General features: G+C 39.5%; 1 protein-coding gene across 1 annotated transcript in view; it reads left to right on the top strand.

The window, feature by feature from the left end:
• The first annotated feature begins 2,359 nt into the window (after positions 1-2,359).
• The window catches only part of LOC127628130 (moesin-like), a 34,047-nt gene continuing 16,741 nt past the window's right edge, over positions 2,360-19,665 (top strand). Inside the window, exon 1 of the mRNA XM_052104833.1 lies at positions 2,360-2,656. Coding sequence (XP_051960793.1) covers positions 2,645-2,656 — 12 coding nt within the window. The 5' untranslated portion in view covers positions 2,360-2,644. The remainder of the gene's footprint in view (positions 2,657-19,665) is intronic.

Here is a 19,665-nt window from a genome sequence, read left to right as displayed (position 1 = left end):
GATGTTTATGATTTAGAATGTAAGTAAATCTGCTCTTTTTTTAAGATGCCAAGCAAATGTTAATTAGAATGCAATGGTTTCCAGACGAAACACCCTTAAAGCGATAGTTCACCTAAAAATTGTAATTCCCTAATCATTTACTCACCCTCATGCCATCCCAGATGTGTGACACGTTATTCTGCTAAATACAAACAAAGATTTTTAGATGAATATTTTTGCTCTGTAGGTCCATACAAAGCAAATGAATGGTGATCAGGCCTTTGAAGCTCCAAAAATCACAAAGGCATCATAAGAGTAATCTTACTCCAATGGTAATAAATGGGTGCTTCCAATCAGAAGGCTGCAGCCTCATCAGGCTGTTTATCTCGGCTGCCATGGAAGGCCATCTCAATTGTGAGGACCCTTGGAAGGCAGCCTTGTTTCGCAGCCTTCGATTGCCATATTTTAGAGGATGCATCAATTGCATCCTTCTTGGCTTCAATCACCCAAAATCCCTTGCACATGGATACAATATTTTGCTAAAATAATTTACAGAAAAAGGACATATTTCTCATTTTCTAAAGTATATGGATTTTCTAAACAAAGTAAAATATCACATGATTCTAAGCATATGGTTTTCCACTTACTAGACCGTCTCATTCAAGCGTTGAATGCTGAGGAGGGGCCTAGCCCACAGCCTCAGAAGGACTGGTCTAGGAAACTGTTCAGAAACAGGCTCAACTGTCACACTGAATACGGTAAAATTAAGATAAGGTTTACAGTACTAAATATCAAACCATCCATCCATCCATCTATCTACAACCCCAATTCCAAAAATGTGGGATAGTATGAAAAATGCTAATAAAAACAAAAGGAGCAATTTGTAAATTATATTCACCCTATGCTATATTGAACGCACTACAACTAAACATTATATGATGTTTTACTTTGTGAATTTCATAAAAACAAAAAAAAAAGTACAGTAATTTCAAATCAGATGATTGCAACACACTCAAAAAGAGCTGGGACAGTCGAGTGTTTACCACGTATTAAACATTTAGGCACTGAAGACACAAGTTTGTTAAGTTTAAAAAGTGACATTTTCCCCCATTCATCCATCAGGTCTTTAGCTGCACAATTGTACTGGGTCTTCGTTGCCGTATTGTGCACTTAGTAATGCACCACACATTCTCAATTTGAGATGGTCAGGACTGCAGGCAGGCCAATCTAGCACCTTCACTATCTGCTTATTCGGACAGTATGGGATTTGAAGTTGTCCTGCTGGAAATTCTGGGACATCCCTGGAAAAGACGGTGCTGGATGGCAGTATATGCTGCTCCACAATTTGTACATATCTGTCTGCATTAATGGTGCCCTCACAGATAAGCGAGTTACCCATGCCATGGGCACTGACACACCCCTGGCCCATACAGACACTGGCATTTAAAGATGAATGCGGTTTTTTAAGACAGTGATGTCTGAGGGATCAGAGATCACGCACATTTAGAAGTGGTTTGCTTCTTGTCCTTTACGCACAGAGATTTGATCAGATTCCTTGAATCTTTTAACTCTATTGTGCACTTTACATGCTGAAATGCCCCAAATCCTTCCAATTTGTCTTTGGGGAACATTGTTCTCATTGTGCTGGATTATTTGCTGAAGCATCTGTTGGCAAATTGACATGTCTCGAATGATCCTTGCTCTTGAAGGACTAGGCTATCATCTATTATCTAACCGAAGTACAATCATAATTAAATACAATCACAATTGTTAAATAAAAAATAAATCAAAATAAATAAGTCCAAAACATATCAGAGCTAGCTTTTTCATGACACCAGTTGACAGTTTATGTATTTCCCAAATATAATTAGAATTTAACTAAATTATTTAATTCAATTAATGGCCTAATTTGTTTGTAAAGCCTAAAGTTCCACTGAGTTTATTATAGGGAGTGTTTGCCGTCTTGAACCACTTAAAGTGAGAGAGTGGCATATGTACAGGCTTCTTCAGTGATTTACATGTGCGAAAGGTTCTCAACAAAATATTTTAAATATATTTTTTAGAATTCAAGTGTGAGACATAGAGTAGCCTACGCTATATCGTGTTAACGTCATTTCTTTCTATATATCTTTTTTCCAAAAAAGTTTGCTCTGTGCCTCAAGTTTTTTCCATACCAAACTCTGCAATTGAGTGGAGGAAGCCAAAAGCCTGGAATTTCTGGGGAAAATTACGTCACTGCTGGAATTGTGTGGGATACCCCCTCCTCACATTCCCAGAGCGCGCGCGTTCGAGGCTCGGTCTATGGGACACAAAGCAGCATATAACGGGGCCTGTGCGAATCCGGGCGGAGTTTAATCAAACGCGCTTTGGTGTGCCTCCATCGCTAGGCTGGGTGTGGTTTTCAAAACTCAGTTCCGTTAGCAGGAAATCGACTCTAGGACCACCACCAACACGAACACCACAAATTTAAGCGACAAACGCAGTTAAAAGTAAAACTTTGCGTTCCGGATCTGGGAGAGATTAGAGGAGAAGCTTTTCCAGGCGGGCGGTTACGGTAGTTCGCTTTTGCGCGTGGAGTTCAGCCGATGGGAAAAAGTTTGTCTGTTTGTCACTGTATCAGCTCAGTTTGTGACATCCGTGAGAGAAGAGATCAGTTACTGTCAAAATGCCGAAAACGGTAAGTACCCGTGTGAAACGGAAATAATTTATTTGACTTTATGTTGTAGCAAACAAAGGTAAAAAAAGATTTAACAATGCTTTCAAAAGCTGTGCATTTTTTGGTGAAACAGGAGACAGTAGCGACGTGTAGGCGCTCGAAAGGGGCGAGGATGGTCTTTCACTTATTGGAAAACAGTTGACATTTTTTGGCCAACCAGTTCCCCCGGATGAACAGTAGGCCACTCGCAATGCAATGCACTATTAATGGCAAGAATTATTTGGACAACTACGGACGTTCATCTGAATTAAATGAAGAACGTAACTTGTTGCGTTGCAAATTAACACGATGATTTCTCAATACTTTCGCTATATCTTGCGTTTTAAAAGTAATTGATAACTGGACATAAAACGTAACGTGCTTTTTTATTTTTTATAAATAGTTGTTGCCCCTAAGGCTGTTCTGTTTGCCAGTCGCGTTTTGTGTTGTATAGGGGCTGAACCGTTACTCGGTGACAACCTGTAACATCCCCCCCCGCCCCCAACCTCCCCAAATCTGATTGGCTTCCCATCAAAGTTCCGCATGAAAAGACCGCGTCCAGTTCATTTTAGCGCTTCTGTCCTGCCGGGGTGTTGAGCGGTTTCGATGTGCTTGATAAGGGATTCTGGGTTGGAAACTATGAGGCGCGTCAGAAGCGGCTGGTCTGGCTGGTCCGTCATTATGGGAGGACCGGACATGCTCATGGCGCAATCTTAGATAATTTTCTATGCCAAGGCGTGGTGCTCACCAAAAAAGCACAGAGACCAACCTAAACGCGCTGTTTTTGGCTAGAGTCTCTCTTTTTGGTTACACCTTGTAATGTTTTCAATTTATGAATCAGTCATAAATCATTTGGGTATAGATTCCATTTCAAATCACACAAAAGGGACAATTACAGCTCTCATCTTGTTTTTCAGGAAAATGCCTTTAGTTGTTTTATGGTTATACTGAAGATTTTCTCAATAATAGCAACACACTGGCAGGCATATTACAAGTGCCATAGTTAAGTTGGGGTGAAAGGTGGTAATGATTCTAGGGGGTCCAGTGGGCCCAAAACAAATTTGAAACTGTTTTTTTTATAAATAATAAAAAAAAAGGAGGGCCCGAAAGCAATGAAATACTCAGGGTCCCCAAAATTGCTTGCTATGCCCTGGCTATTACAGAAGTCAAATATTAAAATAAGAATTTCAAAGAACTAGGCCTTGAAACAGGAAGTACCATGTTACTACCATTTTATATATACATATAATTATTTTAATTTTTTACCATGGTAATGCTATGCTTTTGGAAATGTCCCATTGCAATGCCATGGGATTTGGTCATGTACTGTAGTAGTACCATGGTATTATATACTGTTGTACATGAATATAACAATTCTATTAAGTAATTTTTGTAAGGGACATTTACTCTTAAACATGCTTCAAAACTCTTCTCCTTATACAGACTGGGTGAAAAATTTAAACAGTATTTAAAGATTCTTAAGAGCAGAATTATCTTACAAAGTTTCAACCATTAATCTATAAAGTAACTGCAAGCATTAATCTTTATTAATAAGTCACCAAGTAACATTATATAATGTTCCTAACGTATTAAAAAATGATAAAAGTTCATTTAAAATGTTCGTTTTTAAAGTTGCACATATACTCTGTAACAGATTTAGAGCTGGTTCAACACCAGCTGTGCTGTCAAGTTTCAACATCACTGCATATCTGCAATTTAAGAAGAAATGTTTGTTAAATGTTGATAACATGGTTAAACTCCAAGTTAAAGCCCAAGTGTTAGGTTATTGTGTTTTCCCCAACATAAGTCAATCACACACCCATACAGAGCATATACATTTTGTATGAGAGCCTCAGATGCTTGATGATTAGTTACAGGATGGTTTTGCTTTGACTGTGTGTAGTCTGTCATGTTGCAGAATGAGAAAGAGAAGCTCAGCTCAAAGACAGATTGATTGTGGACAAAGACAATTGTCTGAATGATATAGAGTCTGTTCCAAAACTTGGTGAGCTGCCTCGCTGTATCCTACCTATATAAGCATCTGCCTTCTATGGCAGCATTCTAACTGAAATGGAGCCTCATCAGAGACCGATTTGAAACCCTTTTCGTAGGTAGCAACTACACGTGTCAATCAAATAGCACTCCTCATGCGCAGCGCATGGGAGACTTAACTTGCAACTGATTTCAATACAGTGAGATGAATGACATGATACTCTATTGAGCATAAATATGCATTGCACACATATTTTGGGTAAAATGGTTGGTTTTCTATCATATTAATAACATTTTTATTGATACATTTCAGTATTTCATTTAAGATTATAAGTATATTTATAAACAAAACATGTATTTTGCTTTGCCCGCCATCTTGGATTTATTTTTCCACCTTGCTCATCATGATGTGTTCTGGGATTGCCTACCTTAGAATTTGGCCAAATTCGATTTGGCACGCCTATGATGTCTTAAAGTGCTGACTCAGGATGCTGCTCACTAACATAGTTTCCAAACCTTCGCAAATATGTCACAAGTGTTTAGGCTATAAGGGCAGATTAGTTATGAAGACTGTCAATGGTTGTATTTTAGACTCCCATCAGGTTAAAACATCCACATTATACTGCACACTATATAGTGTATTCTTTTTTCTGACTAGTACACTTTGGCCTCTGTTGTTCTCCTATCGTCAGGCACATGAAGTGTATATTTAGAGGTTCCTTGGATGTGCAGATGGAATTGTACTGGACTGTAAAATGAGTCAGAACGTTTTTGGGCCATTATTGTAGACTCTAAAGTCTAAGAGTCTCTTTCTGAGAATGACTCAAGGTTTCTGTGCTTACACTGTGCTTACATCACTTCCTGTTTGAATGTTTCCTGTTCGGGGCCAGCTAGGCTTGACGCTGCCGCTCAGTACCTTATTTGGAGTTTCACAAAACTGCGGTGCACACACACACACACACACACTGTCACACACACAGCTTTGTGCAGTGAGCATGTGCCCTTTTTCTGCTGCAGGTTTCTGTTGCTCAGAATGCAGCTGTATATCACAACTAATGTACTAAAATGGCCTCTTTTATAGTCAACACACTCCTCTTGCTCTCTCACTCTCAAACTCTCCCTCTTCTCAAATACACTCACACACATTCATCTCCAGTCATCAGTTCCTCTTAGTGTACTGAGTGGGTGTTACGTGACCTCTGTAGGATAAGGTCATAGGGAGTGAGGATGCAAGAAAGTTAACAACTTATAAAGGTCACATTAACACCATAAACCATGAGTAAATATTTTATAATTTGTTTATGTTCTAAATTTAAAGCCAATTCTGTTAATGGAATCTCTGAAGTACGTGTCTTTATATTTTTCTGCACTAAAGGTTTTAATGTGCAGTTTTTAACTTAAGGAGCTATTTTGACATAATCTGACTCTTAAGAATGACTTGTTGGTAATTCAGTTGTATTAAATTAGACTTTTTGATATACTTGAATAAAACCAGTTAAATGAGATGTTACCACATGATGTACATTTTAGGCTAGAAAATATTTTAATCATGTTCTCTCTACCATCCTATGTTCTCACATTGGTTTTAAATGTAATTCTGTTGACAGAAATACAGAGATGACATTCAGTATATATTAAAAAGAACTTTAAATTCCAGACCATAATGTCTCCAAACTATTTAGAACTACAAATAAATGTTATGCATTGATGCCTTTTGTTTTTCTTTTTTGGTTTCAAATATAAATATCTAAAACCCCTTATGTACATTTACTTTAGGAGCTATACTGCAGAGGTTAATTTGTTATCAGAGAATATTGAATATAATATTTAATAATACAAAAAATTAAATAAAGAAATCCTTAAAACAAGATACATTTACCTAGTGGTGTCTCAGAGTCATTATTTAGTGTGGGTACAGACAATCAATTATTTGACCTATTGTTGAAACATTGACAAATAATTCAAATTTCTGTCTGTCATTTTTAACAGATATAAAAATAAACTAATTTGTTTTAACCTAGTGCATAATTTTTTACTTCATTCTTTGTTCCTCACATTCCCACTGTGCATGTGCCCTGTTTATTCTCTGGTATTAATATGAGTATTAGATGTGTATTAACTGGCACCATCATCATTTACACCTGGTATTGTGCGTCTCTTTTATGTTTAGATTTTGAGTAGAGGTATCTGATTTCATGACTGCACATCAATCATTACTTCAGTGTGTTATTGCATGATAATAAAGCGCAAAATTGATAATAACAAAAAGAAAACACAAAAAAGCAGTGCATCATTTCAGCCAGTTATGTCAATTCAGTCAATGCATGATTTAATAAGTGCAAACATCACGTTTAGAGCAGAATTGTCTGTTATTTTAGTGGAGTAACTGTGTTAACTGAACTTCACAGATGTGCTTCTCATGTTAGACTTTGTTCACATCATGGACTATGATGTTTTGTGAACTTGTTCATGTGTGTATGGACTTTAACTGGCAAAGTTTTAAAACATTGTTTTAATGCAGTGGTTGATTGACAGGTAGAAGTTTCACGCTAGAACTCATTTTTTCCACTGGACACAAATAAAGGGAGTCAAAAAATCTTAAAAGCCTTTCTACTGTCATTTATGTGCCATTATAATTGATGCTATTCCCCTCAATACCCTAGTACTTATAAAATGTTAACAAGCGGTTAACAACTTGATGATGTGATTCGAGCTGTGCATTGCTGCACAGTCGTGAGTCAGCAGAGTGAACAGCAGTGGACTGAGCACACAGCCCTGGGGGGCCCCAGTGCTCAGTGTGGTGGTGGTGGAGATGCTGTTCCCGATCCGGACTGACTGAGGTCTCCCAGTCAGGAAGTCCAGGATCCAGTTGCAGAGGGAGGTGTCCAGGCCCAGCAGGTTCAGCTTTCCAATCAGGTGCTGGGGAATGATCGTGTTGAATGCTGAGCTGAAATCTATGAACAGCATTCGAACGTATGAGTCCTTATTGTCTAGGTGGGTGAGGGCCAGATGGAGGGTTGTGGTGATGGCATCGTCCGTTGAACGGTTTGAACGATCACGCAAACTGCAGTGGGTCTAGTGAGGGGGCAGCTGGGTCTTAATCTGCCTCATGACGAGCCTCTCGAAGCACTTCATGATGATGGGTGTAAATGCGACGGGACGGTAGTCGTTGAGGCAGGACACTGAAGACTTCTTTGGCATGGGGATGATGGTGGTGGCCTTGAAACACGTTGGAACGACGGCGCTGCTCAGAGAGATGTTGAAGATGTCGGTAAGAACATCTGCTAGCTGGTCTGCACATCCTCTGAGCACTCTGCCAGGAATGTTGTCTGGTCCAGCAGCCTTCCATGGGTTGACTCTACGTAGAGTTTTCCTCACATCTGCCGTGGTAAGACAGAGCACCTGGTCGTTGGGAGGAGGGGTGGACTTCCTCGCCATCACGTCGTTCTGCACTTCAAACCGAGCGTAGAAGTCGTTCAGCGCATCTGGAAGGGAGGCATCTTTGTCACAGGCAACTGATGTTGTCCTGTAGTTGGTGATGGCCTGGATGCCCTGCCACATGCGCGCGTGTCACCGCTGTCCTGGAAGTGACTGTGGATTTTCTGGGCGTGCGGCGCTTTGCCTCTCTGATTGCCCGTGACAGTTTGGCCCTAGCTGTTCTTAGGGCTGCCTTATCGCCTGCTCTGAAGGCGGAGTCTCGGACCTCAGCAGCGTGCGCACCTCCGCAGTCATCCACGGCTTTTGGTTGGAGCGTGTGGTGATGGTCTTGGAGAAAGTGACATCATCAATGCACTTGCTGATGTAGCTGGTCACTGATGCTGTGTATTCCTCCAAGTTGGTAGAATCGCCATATGTTGCAGCCTCCCTGAACATGTGCCAGTCAGTACACTCAAAACAGTCCTGAAGAGCAGAGATGGCTCCTGCTGGCCAGGTTTTCACCTGCTTCTGAAGCGGTTTTGTGCGTCTGACTAGCGGTCTGTATGCTGGAATTAACATAACAGAGATGTGGTCTGAGTAGCCGAGGTGGGGCGGGGCTCCGCCCGATGCAGCGCCTGGGATGTTTGTGTAAACAAGATCAAGCGTGTCAGCCCCTCTCGTTGCAAAGTCCACATACTGATGGAATTTAGGGAGCACTGTCTTGAGATTTGCATGGTTGAAATCTCCGGCGACAATAAACAGTCCGTCGGGGTGAGCGTTCTGCAGTTCAGCTCATAGCCCCATACAGTTCACAGAGCTTCCTTAGCATTAGTGCTGGAGGGAATGTAAACTCGGTTATGCAAACAGTGGTGAATTCCCGTGGTAGATAAAAAGGTCTGCATCTAACAGTCACAAGCTCCAACAGCGATGAACAGTAACTAGAGACTAGCATAGAGTTCTTGCACCATTCCGTGTTGATGTAAACACACAAGCCACCACCGCGAGTCTTACCGCAGAGAGCTGTATTTCTGTCGGCACGAAACGAGGCGAGCCCGTCTAGCTGAATGGCGGCATCCGGAACTCTGTCGCTGAGCCACGTCTCCGTGAAAACAAAGACGCAGCAGTCTCTAAACTCACGCTGCGTAGCCTGCTGGAGTCGGATATAGTCCAGTTTATTGTCCAGGGAGCAAACATTTGAGAGCAGGCTAGACGGGAGAGCCGGCCGGCTAGGGTTTGTTTTAGCCTAGCATGGACCCCGCCCTCTTTCGCGCTTCCGCTTTCGCACACCGCTACGACGTCCTCTCCCGGCCACCGGCATCAGGCGACGCCGAGGGCTGGAGGCCTGGTCTCCGCAGCAAGCCGAGTACGCGTAGCGCCTCCTGCAGGTCATCATGCAGTTTGGTTTTTGCATGAGTCTTATATTTCAGTAGTGTCTGGCGATGGTAGACACGAACACCGGTTGCTCCGATGTCCATGTGTTGCAAAAGTCGGGCTTTTTAACAAAAATAGCACCATTGTGGATCGGAGTGGCGCTGCGTGCTACGCGCGCCATCTTGGATCTCCAAGATGGCGGCGCGGTAGCACGCAGCGGCCAAGTGGTGGGTCAAGTGGTGGGTCTCATCAGCAAGTGGTGGACAAGTGGTGGGTCTCATCAGCAAGAATGACGAGTCAGCATACAGAGAGGAGGTGCAGCGGCTGACGAACTGGTGTAGAGCCAACAACCTGTCCCTGAATGTCGACAAAACAAAAGAGATGGTTGTTGACTTTAGGAGAGAACAAGGTGAACACACTCCGCTGAACATCGACGGCTCCTCTGTGGAGATCATCAAAAGCACCAAATTCCTTGGTGTTCACTTGGCGGAGAACCTCACCTGGTCCCTCAACACCAGCTCTATCACCAAGAAAGCCCAGCAGCGTCTCTACTTTCTTCGAAGGCTGAGGAAAGCACATCTCCCAACCCCCATCCTCACTACATTCTATAGAGGGACTATTGAGAGCATCCTGAGCAGCTGCATCACTGCCTGGTTTGGGACTTGCACCGTTTCTGACCGCAAAGCCCTGCAGAGGATAGTGAGGACAGCTGAGAAGATCATTGGGGTCTCTCTTCCCTCCATCGAAGACATTTACAAAAAACACTGTATCCGCAAAGCAACCAGCATTGTGGACGACCCCACACACCCCTCACACAAACTCTTTACCCTCCTCCCGTCTGGCAAGAGGTACCGAAGCATTCGGGCCCTCACGGCCAGACTGTGTAACAGCTTCTTCCCCCAAGCCATCAGACTCCTCAATACTCAAGAGACTGGTTTGACACACACGTGTCCTGAGTTGCACTTTAATTACTGTCACTTTATAACTGTCTGCTACCTCAATAACTGCTATGTGCATAGAACATTATCTCATAGTATGTTATGTTTACATTTTAGAAACTGTCATCTTTTTGCACTACTGAGTACTGGTCGGCGCTGCACTGTCTATTGTCCTGTTCATTGTCAGAAATTTGTTGTACTGTCCTGTACTTTTTGCACATGTTTGCATGTGCACTTTATATAGGTATATGTAGGTTTTTTTTTTTTTTTTTTTATATAGGTATTTTATTTCGTTGTGTTGTCTCATGTGGTCCTGTGTTGGTCCTTTGTTGTTTTTATGTAGCACCATGGTCCTGGAGGAACGTTGTCTCGTTTTGCTGTGTACTGTACTAACTGTATATGGTTGAAACGACAATAAAAACCACTTGACTTGACTTGAAGCATGACTGATAAAAATAGACAATGACAGAAATTTTTACAGAGAGTGGTGAATAAAGACTTTGTTTGGAGCAACCTCTGAACATGATGCCATACAGAAATCCCTAATAATTTAATCTCAACACAGAATACCGCTAAGACGTGCACATCCATGTCAAAAAGCTCAAGTGACTGAAAGTAGACCACAAATAGGCAAATCGTCAAAGAGTGTGCATATTATCTCACTAACTTAAATGAACAGCATAACAAAACTAATCAAAACGACAGACTCCCAATATTTAGCAGTCATTAATATCTATTACAAGCCAACGCATCAACAACACAACACCTCAACGCAATAGCATACAATTCAATGAAATGATTAACGGTGCTTAACTAATTCACCCAAAAGCACATTAGAAAAAATTTGATTTCAAAACTTACCAATGAAGTTCACTACGCAGGTCTGCAGTCAAGAGCGGTAACTTCCTATGCTCGTGTCAACAGCTTGACATAAATATGATCAAAGCTTTTGATTGGCTCAGGGGCAAAGGCAAACTAGCCCCTCAGGCCATCGTTGAATGCTCGTTGCATATGCATATGACGTTCTCCAAATCTCTGTTGATTAACATTAAGAATGAAGGCCTAGCCCCACGCATAGCAAATGAGAATGATTAAATGGCTTTTACGCAACATAACTTAATAATAGAATTTCGCAAAATAATATATACTTTTTTCTTGTATCATGGACATTAAACATGTTAAAGTTGCGTAAAACCTAAGAAGCATCATATAAGATAATTAGACTTGCTTTCAGAGAATGTATCTTGAATATGAGAATATTTTGTCTTTACTGCACTGGCAGAACTATAAAAAAGTGAAAAATACACTTCTATACAAAATACACTTATATTCAAGATACATTCTCCAAAAACAAGTCTAAATATCTCATATTTTCCTTCTCAAGTAAATGTATAATTTTTTAAGGATTTTTAGATCATTTTTAATGGAAACAAGACAAAAACAATTTTTAACGAAGTAAACAATAAAAATCCAAGTATTTTTTTCCTTGCAAGTCATTTGGAGAGATTTTTAAAAGATGATTTTGTCCTCTTTATTGTTAGTAAGCACGTTTAATACAACAAATCTAGGCACAAGCTGAATTGTCAGTTAAGAGCAAATGATTAATCATTGCAGTAATCGGCAGAATACTCGAATAATCTTTCTAATAATCGTTAGATTAGTCAATTATCAAAATAATCGTTAGTTGCAGCCCTATTCTGCATGACTAAATTATGATTTTTGGGGGGTGTTATGTTTGGCCCTGTTTTGTGGCCGGCCCTCTGGGAAAATCCCAATTGTCCCTATGGCCAGTCTGCCCCTGCCCTGATAACATCCCAGATGTGTATGACCGTCTTTCTTCAGCAGAACACAAATTTTTTGATTTTTAGTAGAAGATAGAGCTCTGTCAGGTCCTTCTAGTGGAAGGACATGAGTGCCAGCTTTTTGATGGTCCAAAAGTCACATTTAGGCAGCAAAAAGTAATCCACACGACTCAAGTTGATCAATGAATGTCTTCTGAAGTGAATCGATAGGGTTATGTAAGAAACAAATCAATAATTAAAAATTGTTATTACTTCAAATCGGCGCTTTCATCCAGGGCTCTGACACTGTTTGAAATGGCAGAACTCTCGCGTGACGTTCATTCTTCTGTTGTAAATAAGCACCGCTTCCGAATTGTTGTGTGAACTCGCCAACATGCTTACTCATGCTCTCCACATGCTTATTATTTGTCACTCTTCGTGTCAGCTGCTGTCAGGAATCGCTTTTTAACAGTTAATAATGGTTTAATTATCTATTTATTTTTTACACAAATGTATCGATTTGCTTCGACTGGAGTCGTTAGGATCACCTTTATGCCTAAATATGACTTTTGGACCGTTGAAGTGCTGGCACCTGTGTACTTCTATTATAAGGACCTGACAGAGCTCTATCTTATAAATATTCTGCTGAAGAAAGACAGTCAAGACAGTCACATCTGAAATGGCAAAAGGGTAAGTGTATTTACATTTTTGACTACTTTTTGAACTATTCCTTTAAGTAATATTTAATGTTAATTTAAGTGAACCTGTATGTTTTTCCTAGTTTCTTCTGTCACACAACTGATATTAACTGCAGTGAGAGAGACAAGACGAGCAAGTTATTGATGTCTTTATTGATAACTTTTCCATTTTAGCCATGGACATAGTGGGTAAACAAGAATTTTCTTGTAAGAAACGTAGTATTCTCAAGGTCAGTTCTGTTAAAGGAGGATTAGCCACGACTGCAGTCAGATTCTGCTGTCACAATCATTTTTGAGGAAGTATGTAGAGTCATTATCTTCAATCAAACATCCAAAGGCAAGAGAGGGAGAGTTTGGCTTTCACTACCATAGTTAGTTTGTAGTGCCTGTTAAGTGAGGATAACATTCTAATAAACACAGAGGTATACACTGTACTTGTGGTCTTTTATCTCTCCTTGTCTGGCCACTAGAGATGGGAGCCATTTTGTCTGATTTTTCAGGCCTACAAACTTTTTGTCACACACTTGTGCAGTGTATGTACATTTGAATTCAATTAAAACACTCTTCTAGAATTGTATGGTTTGTGTTGTTGTCTATACTAAATTGCAGTTTAAAAGAAGAGATTGTGTCAGTTAGTTAAAATATTTGCTCTTATTGGCTTGTTTTGTTGAGTAGTTGGTTTTCATGGCTTGTATACTGGTTTCAAGGTAAGGCGTTGTGTGTGTGTGTGTGTGTGTGTGTGTAGGAGTGTCAGATTTGTAGGCTCATAAGTGACTGATTTGCATAGGCTGCGATTTTGCGTGTCACACTAGAGTCGGGAACTGGGAAACAGTTCTTGTTCAGAACTGGTTACTTTAATAAAAATAAATTACAAAAAATACTGGAACCATATAATTTGCATGGCTTTGGTTCTGTGAACAGTTAAATTTAGAGTGCAATTTTTCACTGAATTATTTTTCTAAAGACTCCAACGGTTAAATCAATGTCTTTTGAAGCAGTCCAATTGGTTTTAGGTGATCACTATGGGATCTTGACACCATATGAAACATCAGGTTGAGGATGGATGTGCTGATCTCTGTAAGTATGTGAAACATTTAGTAGACCTGCTGTCAGTATGCAGAGTAATTAAAAACAAAGACATTGGACAAAACAGTTTTGTCGACAGTTATTCTTTGCGCTTGCTGAAATAAACGTGTAAGTCGTAAAAACAGTTAGGTAAAAAACATTAAAATTATAATCAACAGATTAATTTATTTATCTTACTTACCAGAGTAACGTCACCCTCATGCTTTCAGCTCAACCAACTTTGACCGCTAAAATTTGAAATAGAATACTTGCAAAGTATGTGTCAAAGAATGACATACACATCTGGGATGGCATGAGGGTAAATGATTAGAGAATTTTAATTTTTGGGTGAACTATTCCTTTAAATAAATTGAACTTTTTAATTGATAACTTTCTCTCTACTCATCTGCCAACTTGGGTGAATTTTTTCGGAGTGCGTCGTAATTCATTCACCGATTGTCTTTTTCCTAGGATAAATTCCGAAGGATAAATGCGATGCTGCCTTTGAATCTGGCCAAAATAAGTAATCTTAGAAGGCAGCATAATGTTGCTACATACCATTTTCAAAAAGCCTTCATTTCGGGACTGCACCAGTGATGCCTTAAAATACTGTCTTGGTAGGCAGCTCACTGCGTTATGGAACAGACCTATGTGAACTTTATTGAAAGTTGCTTTGGAAGAAAAACATTTGATGAAAATAAGTCTAAATGCTATATTTAGAACTGTTCTTTACAGGTTCTGTGTGTAATTGTTTAAATTTCATTGTTCTGAGTGAGTGTGTCTCGGTAAAGGCAGGGTGACTTTTCTAAGAATAGCTGTAGAGAAACTCTGGCGAGTCCACTGTGAAGACCACACCCCATCACATGCGCGCACACACACCCTGACCAGGCAGAACTACACATTCTTAGTTCCTGTTTCATGAAGCCATGAACTATTCTTACCCTGCGAATCCACTTCAGGATAGAGAGAGTCCATTTACCTGCCGATACCATTCTACACTTATTTACACACACAAAAACTTGCCATTTCTGAGAGAGGGTATGCTATACTGGAGCTAGTGTACATGAAATGAACTCTCCCAGACTGAGGGCGGAGTGATAAAGAGTGGAATATAGGTACAGTGGAGTAGTGGGCTAAAGCACTGAACTGGTAAGCAGAAGGTTGTTGGTTCGATCCCCAATGCCACCACCATTGTGTCCTTGAGCAAGGCACTTAACTCCAGGTTGCTCCGGGGGGATTGTCCCTGTAATAAGTGCACTGTAAGTCGCTTTGGATAAAAGCGTCTGCCAAATGCGTATATGTAAATGTAAATGAGAAAGTTCTGCTTGTTCTCTTTCTGTTCCAGTTGGCTGATGTAAGCATGTGAAACAGCTGAAGTAGGATACACACACACACACACACACACACACACACACACACAAGCTAAAACCAAATGAATCACCTTATACTGATACCACCAGTGGACACACACATTCCAAAAACACTTATAACACACTATTTTTTTATATATATATATATATATATATATATATATATATATATATATATATATATGTGTGTGTGTGTGAACTAGGGATGGGCATTCATCAATAATTAGGTATTTGAATATTTAAGCTCATAAAAAACAAATATTTGAATATTCTATTATTTAAATGTAGGTAATTAATGAGAGAGACATTGTAAAATATTTTTTTTAGTCATAAATGTTGTGTCACCATTAAAAATACAAGCTTCTAAGTATAATCAAAACAAGCGTATGTCATGTCCTGTATATTTTATTTATTTTTTTATATTTAAACAAGCAATGCGTGAAAACAAAAAAATAATAGAATGAAAGCATTTAAGCTCACGCAAAGGGGAGAAAAAAAACGCTAATGAAGTCGACTGACGCAGTTAACATACAGGACGAATATAAACACTCGACAAATAATAGTTAGGTTTATATTGCATTTCATGTTTTTGTTGAGAAAAACAAGCATATCCACATGCTCCGTAAACTATACTCATTTATACACACCAGTTTAAATGATGGAATGTCCCTTACCTCAGCTTGCTCGGAAAGTCTTTCTCGGATGCCATGTTTGTTGTTTACAGAAGCGTTGAGGGGATTACATTACTACGGGGATGCTGCTTTCTTACGAGCTGCACATATACGAGAGTAAATTGTACACCGCTTATCCAGTACATTTAAACAAGAACCCAGCTTTCTCACAGTAAGCCATATTCTCACAATAACTCTCTTTCTGGTGTCCATCTGAATGTACTGAGTGACAGAACCATTTGCCAAACAGATGTGATCAACTTGTGTCCACACTCAACAGCGCCACCCAGTGTGTTCTGTTATAACTGCCAGTTTTAGTTTGTGTGTTCAGGATTTAACATGCATCTCACTGTATGGCCAGCAAAGCAAAACTTTGAGGAATACAAATCAAATTTTTACTATTCGAATAATTATTGCAGAACGAATACGCGAATATTCGATTACTCGTGCACATCCCTAATGTAAACATCACTTTCAGCACTAAATACCTAAAAACGGATGTCACTAACAACATTGATCATGATACACCAAATTCTTTTGTCATTAATATGTGTGGTTATGAGATTGTATGTGACTAGAAAGAGATTTTGGTCTTTCCACATTCAAATAGATATGAGCTATACTTGAATTTCCTACATTGAACATGGCTGTATTGCCAAGATGGCCACCGAGTGAGCTGACTTGCACCAAAATGGAAATGGAACACAAATGGGTGTTTTAATGAATATCACGGTCCATCTTTTCAAAACAGTTGCAGTTGATAGTGCCTCAATTTAAAGGTATCCTAAACCAAAGGTATCAAAGGTATCATAAAAATAGCCCATGTGACTCATGCTATATTCCAAGCCTTCTGAAAGAAGCTTACAATAGATTTAGATGAGAACCTGAATTGCTGAAAAGTAATTTTTCAGTGTAAATCTTGATATCCGTTGCACATTCATTACCACTATGAAGAAGCTTGTTCACAGTGACTCATGTGAAACACTGATTCTGTGGTGTTATAAAATATCCCTCTTTTTGTTCTAGCGGACCAAGAGTTGAGCTAATGATGAGGACAGGTAAATGTCCGAATGAAATTGATTGATTGCTTTGAGCAAATGCTGTGCTAACCATATCAGAGTTTCTAAACTACGCTTGTCAGTGCTTCCAACTAAGGCTGGGCGATCGAATACCCACGATATCATTGTGCTGATTTTGCTGACGATATAAAATTCAACAATAGTGTGTATATCGCAATGATTTTAAGAGCCTTTTATTTGGTCACTAAATTTCATAGATTGCATCAGTAGACTAATTTCACGATCCCCTCAGGGCTGTATAATTAATCAAAATGGAGATATAATCACATGTGATAATTTAACTGCCAAAGGCTGCGATTAAAGACAGATAATGATGGTCTGTTTGCGCTTCAAAATGAACCGGTGACGCATTTGTGTGCAGTGTGCGCACGCGGGGGCTCGTGTTTGTAGCGCGGTTCACCTGCATTGTGAAATACTGCAGGTTCAAGCATTTGCGCAATTCCAAACATTAGTAACCGCTATAAACAAATCTACAAACGCGGAACAGTAAAGGAGAGTTTGACAGCCGTTCACAAGCTGCGAAACTTATAACTGTCAAACAAACGTTGTTTTTCCCGTTTCATAGTAAAAGTTCCTGGTGAAATAAACACGACTGCACTTGCAGTGTCAAAATAAAACCCCCAGATAAGGACAGAAATATATTAATTTATTTTTAACAAATCTTATCCTGAATATAATAGTAATTCAGTATTATATTATAATAATAAACTTGACTGGGTTCCACAGTAATAATTTAGTATGATGCAATATTCCTTTGGTTTCCAAAAAATAAGTGAAGTAGTTTTTGCACACCTTGTTCATTCACAAAGAATTTTGTTTTAGTAAAAATATATGAAGGAAAATAAGATTTTTATTAAGCTTCCATATATGATTGTTTGTTAAATAGGAGAATAAACATGCAAATCAAAGAAAATGATTTCATTTTACTACCCCCTTGTGTTAATTTTGTGAAAAAACTGTGAGAAACATGCCTTTATCATTTTTAAATAGATTTTTATTTAATACCTTTTAAATATGAATTCTGTTTGGCTACAATGGCTGTTTAGATTAAATGATGGTTCCTCTGATTGAAATAAAATAAAACTATTTCAGAGCAAAACATAATTATCGAGATATATATCCAATATCATCAATTTGCTGAAAAATATTGAGATATAATTTCTGAAGCCATATCGCCCAGCCCTACTTCCAACCAGCATTTATTTAGCATGATAAATTTCACTAATGAGTACATAAAGAAATAAGAGATTTATTTGAGTATTAAGTTACATTGAGAAGTGGAATTTAGTTGGGTTTATTCAATTAAACTAGGCTATTTTTACACAGTGTTTGTGTTGAGATTACATAGTAATTTTAAGTTAAGAAAAGTTCAGCCAAAGAGCAACTTTTGGAATGAATGAACATGTTTACATATGTTTATTACTTATGGGAAATAGTTTAAGGAAGTGGTTGGGTGTGATCTTTTTTTTTCTTTCTCCCCGTTCCTCCCTAATTTGGCATGCCCAATTCCAATACACTCTTAATCCTCGTGGTGGCATAGTGACTCTCCTCAATCGGGTGGCGGAGGACGAATCTCAGCTGCCTCATTGTCTGAGACCGTCAATCCACGCATCTTATCACATGGCTTGTTGAGCGCGTTACCGTGGAGATGTAGCTTGTGTGGCGGTCCACACTATTCTCCACGGCATCCACGCACAGCTAACCACGCGCCCCACCGAGAGCGAGAACCACATTATAGCGACCATGAGGAGGTTACACCATGTGACTCTACCCTCCCTCACAACCTGGCCAATTTGGTTACTTAGGAGACCTGGCTGGATTCACTCAGCACACCCTGGATTCGAACTCGCGACTCCAGTGGTGGTAGTCAGTGTCAATACTCGCGGAGCTATCACACGGTTGGGTGTGATCTTAAAGTATAGATTGAGCTCTTATGAGTCTCCGCACACACACTGCATGATCGATATCTCAGATGCTAGATAAACCAGGGCATTATACAGCTAAGCACGGAGATGTGTGCCGGAGTAGCTATTTATCTCTCTCTCTCTCACACTTACACATTTGCTCACTCAGGGGTGTGCGTTATGGCGATATACAATATATCGTGGCGACGGTATAATGTGTCAACTGGAAGAGATTTTCCTATATAGTGTTTATCGAGGTATATTAATATCTGTTTGCTCAATGCTCCACCTGAACATGAGACTGAGCTTGAGAGATAAACAACATGGAGAATGATGAACACAATGAACATGTGCATTTCTATCTACTATATAGTCATCAAAGAGGCTTCCTGTATCCAATGGGAGGCTAAATCCAAAACAAATTCATAGCAGAGGGATTTACTTCAGAATCAAAGCAAATGCTGATATGTTCAACTAGAAAGAGATAAACTTGAATTGGGAAATTATGCTTAGTAGACATGCTAGACACGTTTTTTATTGCAATGGACATGCCAGGTTTACCATTAGGCTAGTTTGGACAGTTTACATTTTTTTTCAGATGTTTTTGAATCACTTTCCATAAAAATGTGTATACTGTATCTCAATATATATATCATTATCATGCGAACATTTCAGAAATTTCATTCTAAAGTTTTGCTTGCATTA

Source organism: Xyrauchen texanus, chromosome 3 (assembly GCF_025860055.1).
Source record: "Xyrauchen texanus isolate HMW12.3.18 chromosome 3, RBS_HiC_50CHRs, whole genome shotgun sequence".
NCBI lineage: Eukaryota > Metazoa > Chordata > Actinopteri > Cypriniformes > Catostomidae > Xyrauchen > Xyrauchen texanus.
This window is presented reverse-complemented; position numbering and strand designations above follow the sequence as displayed.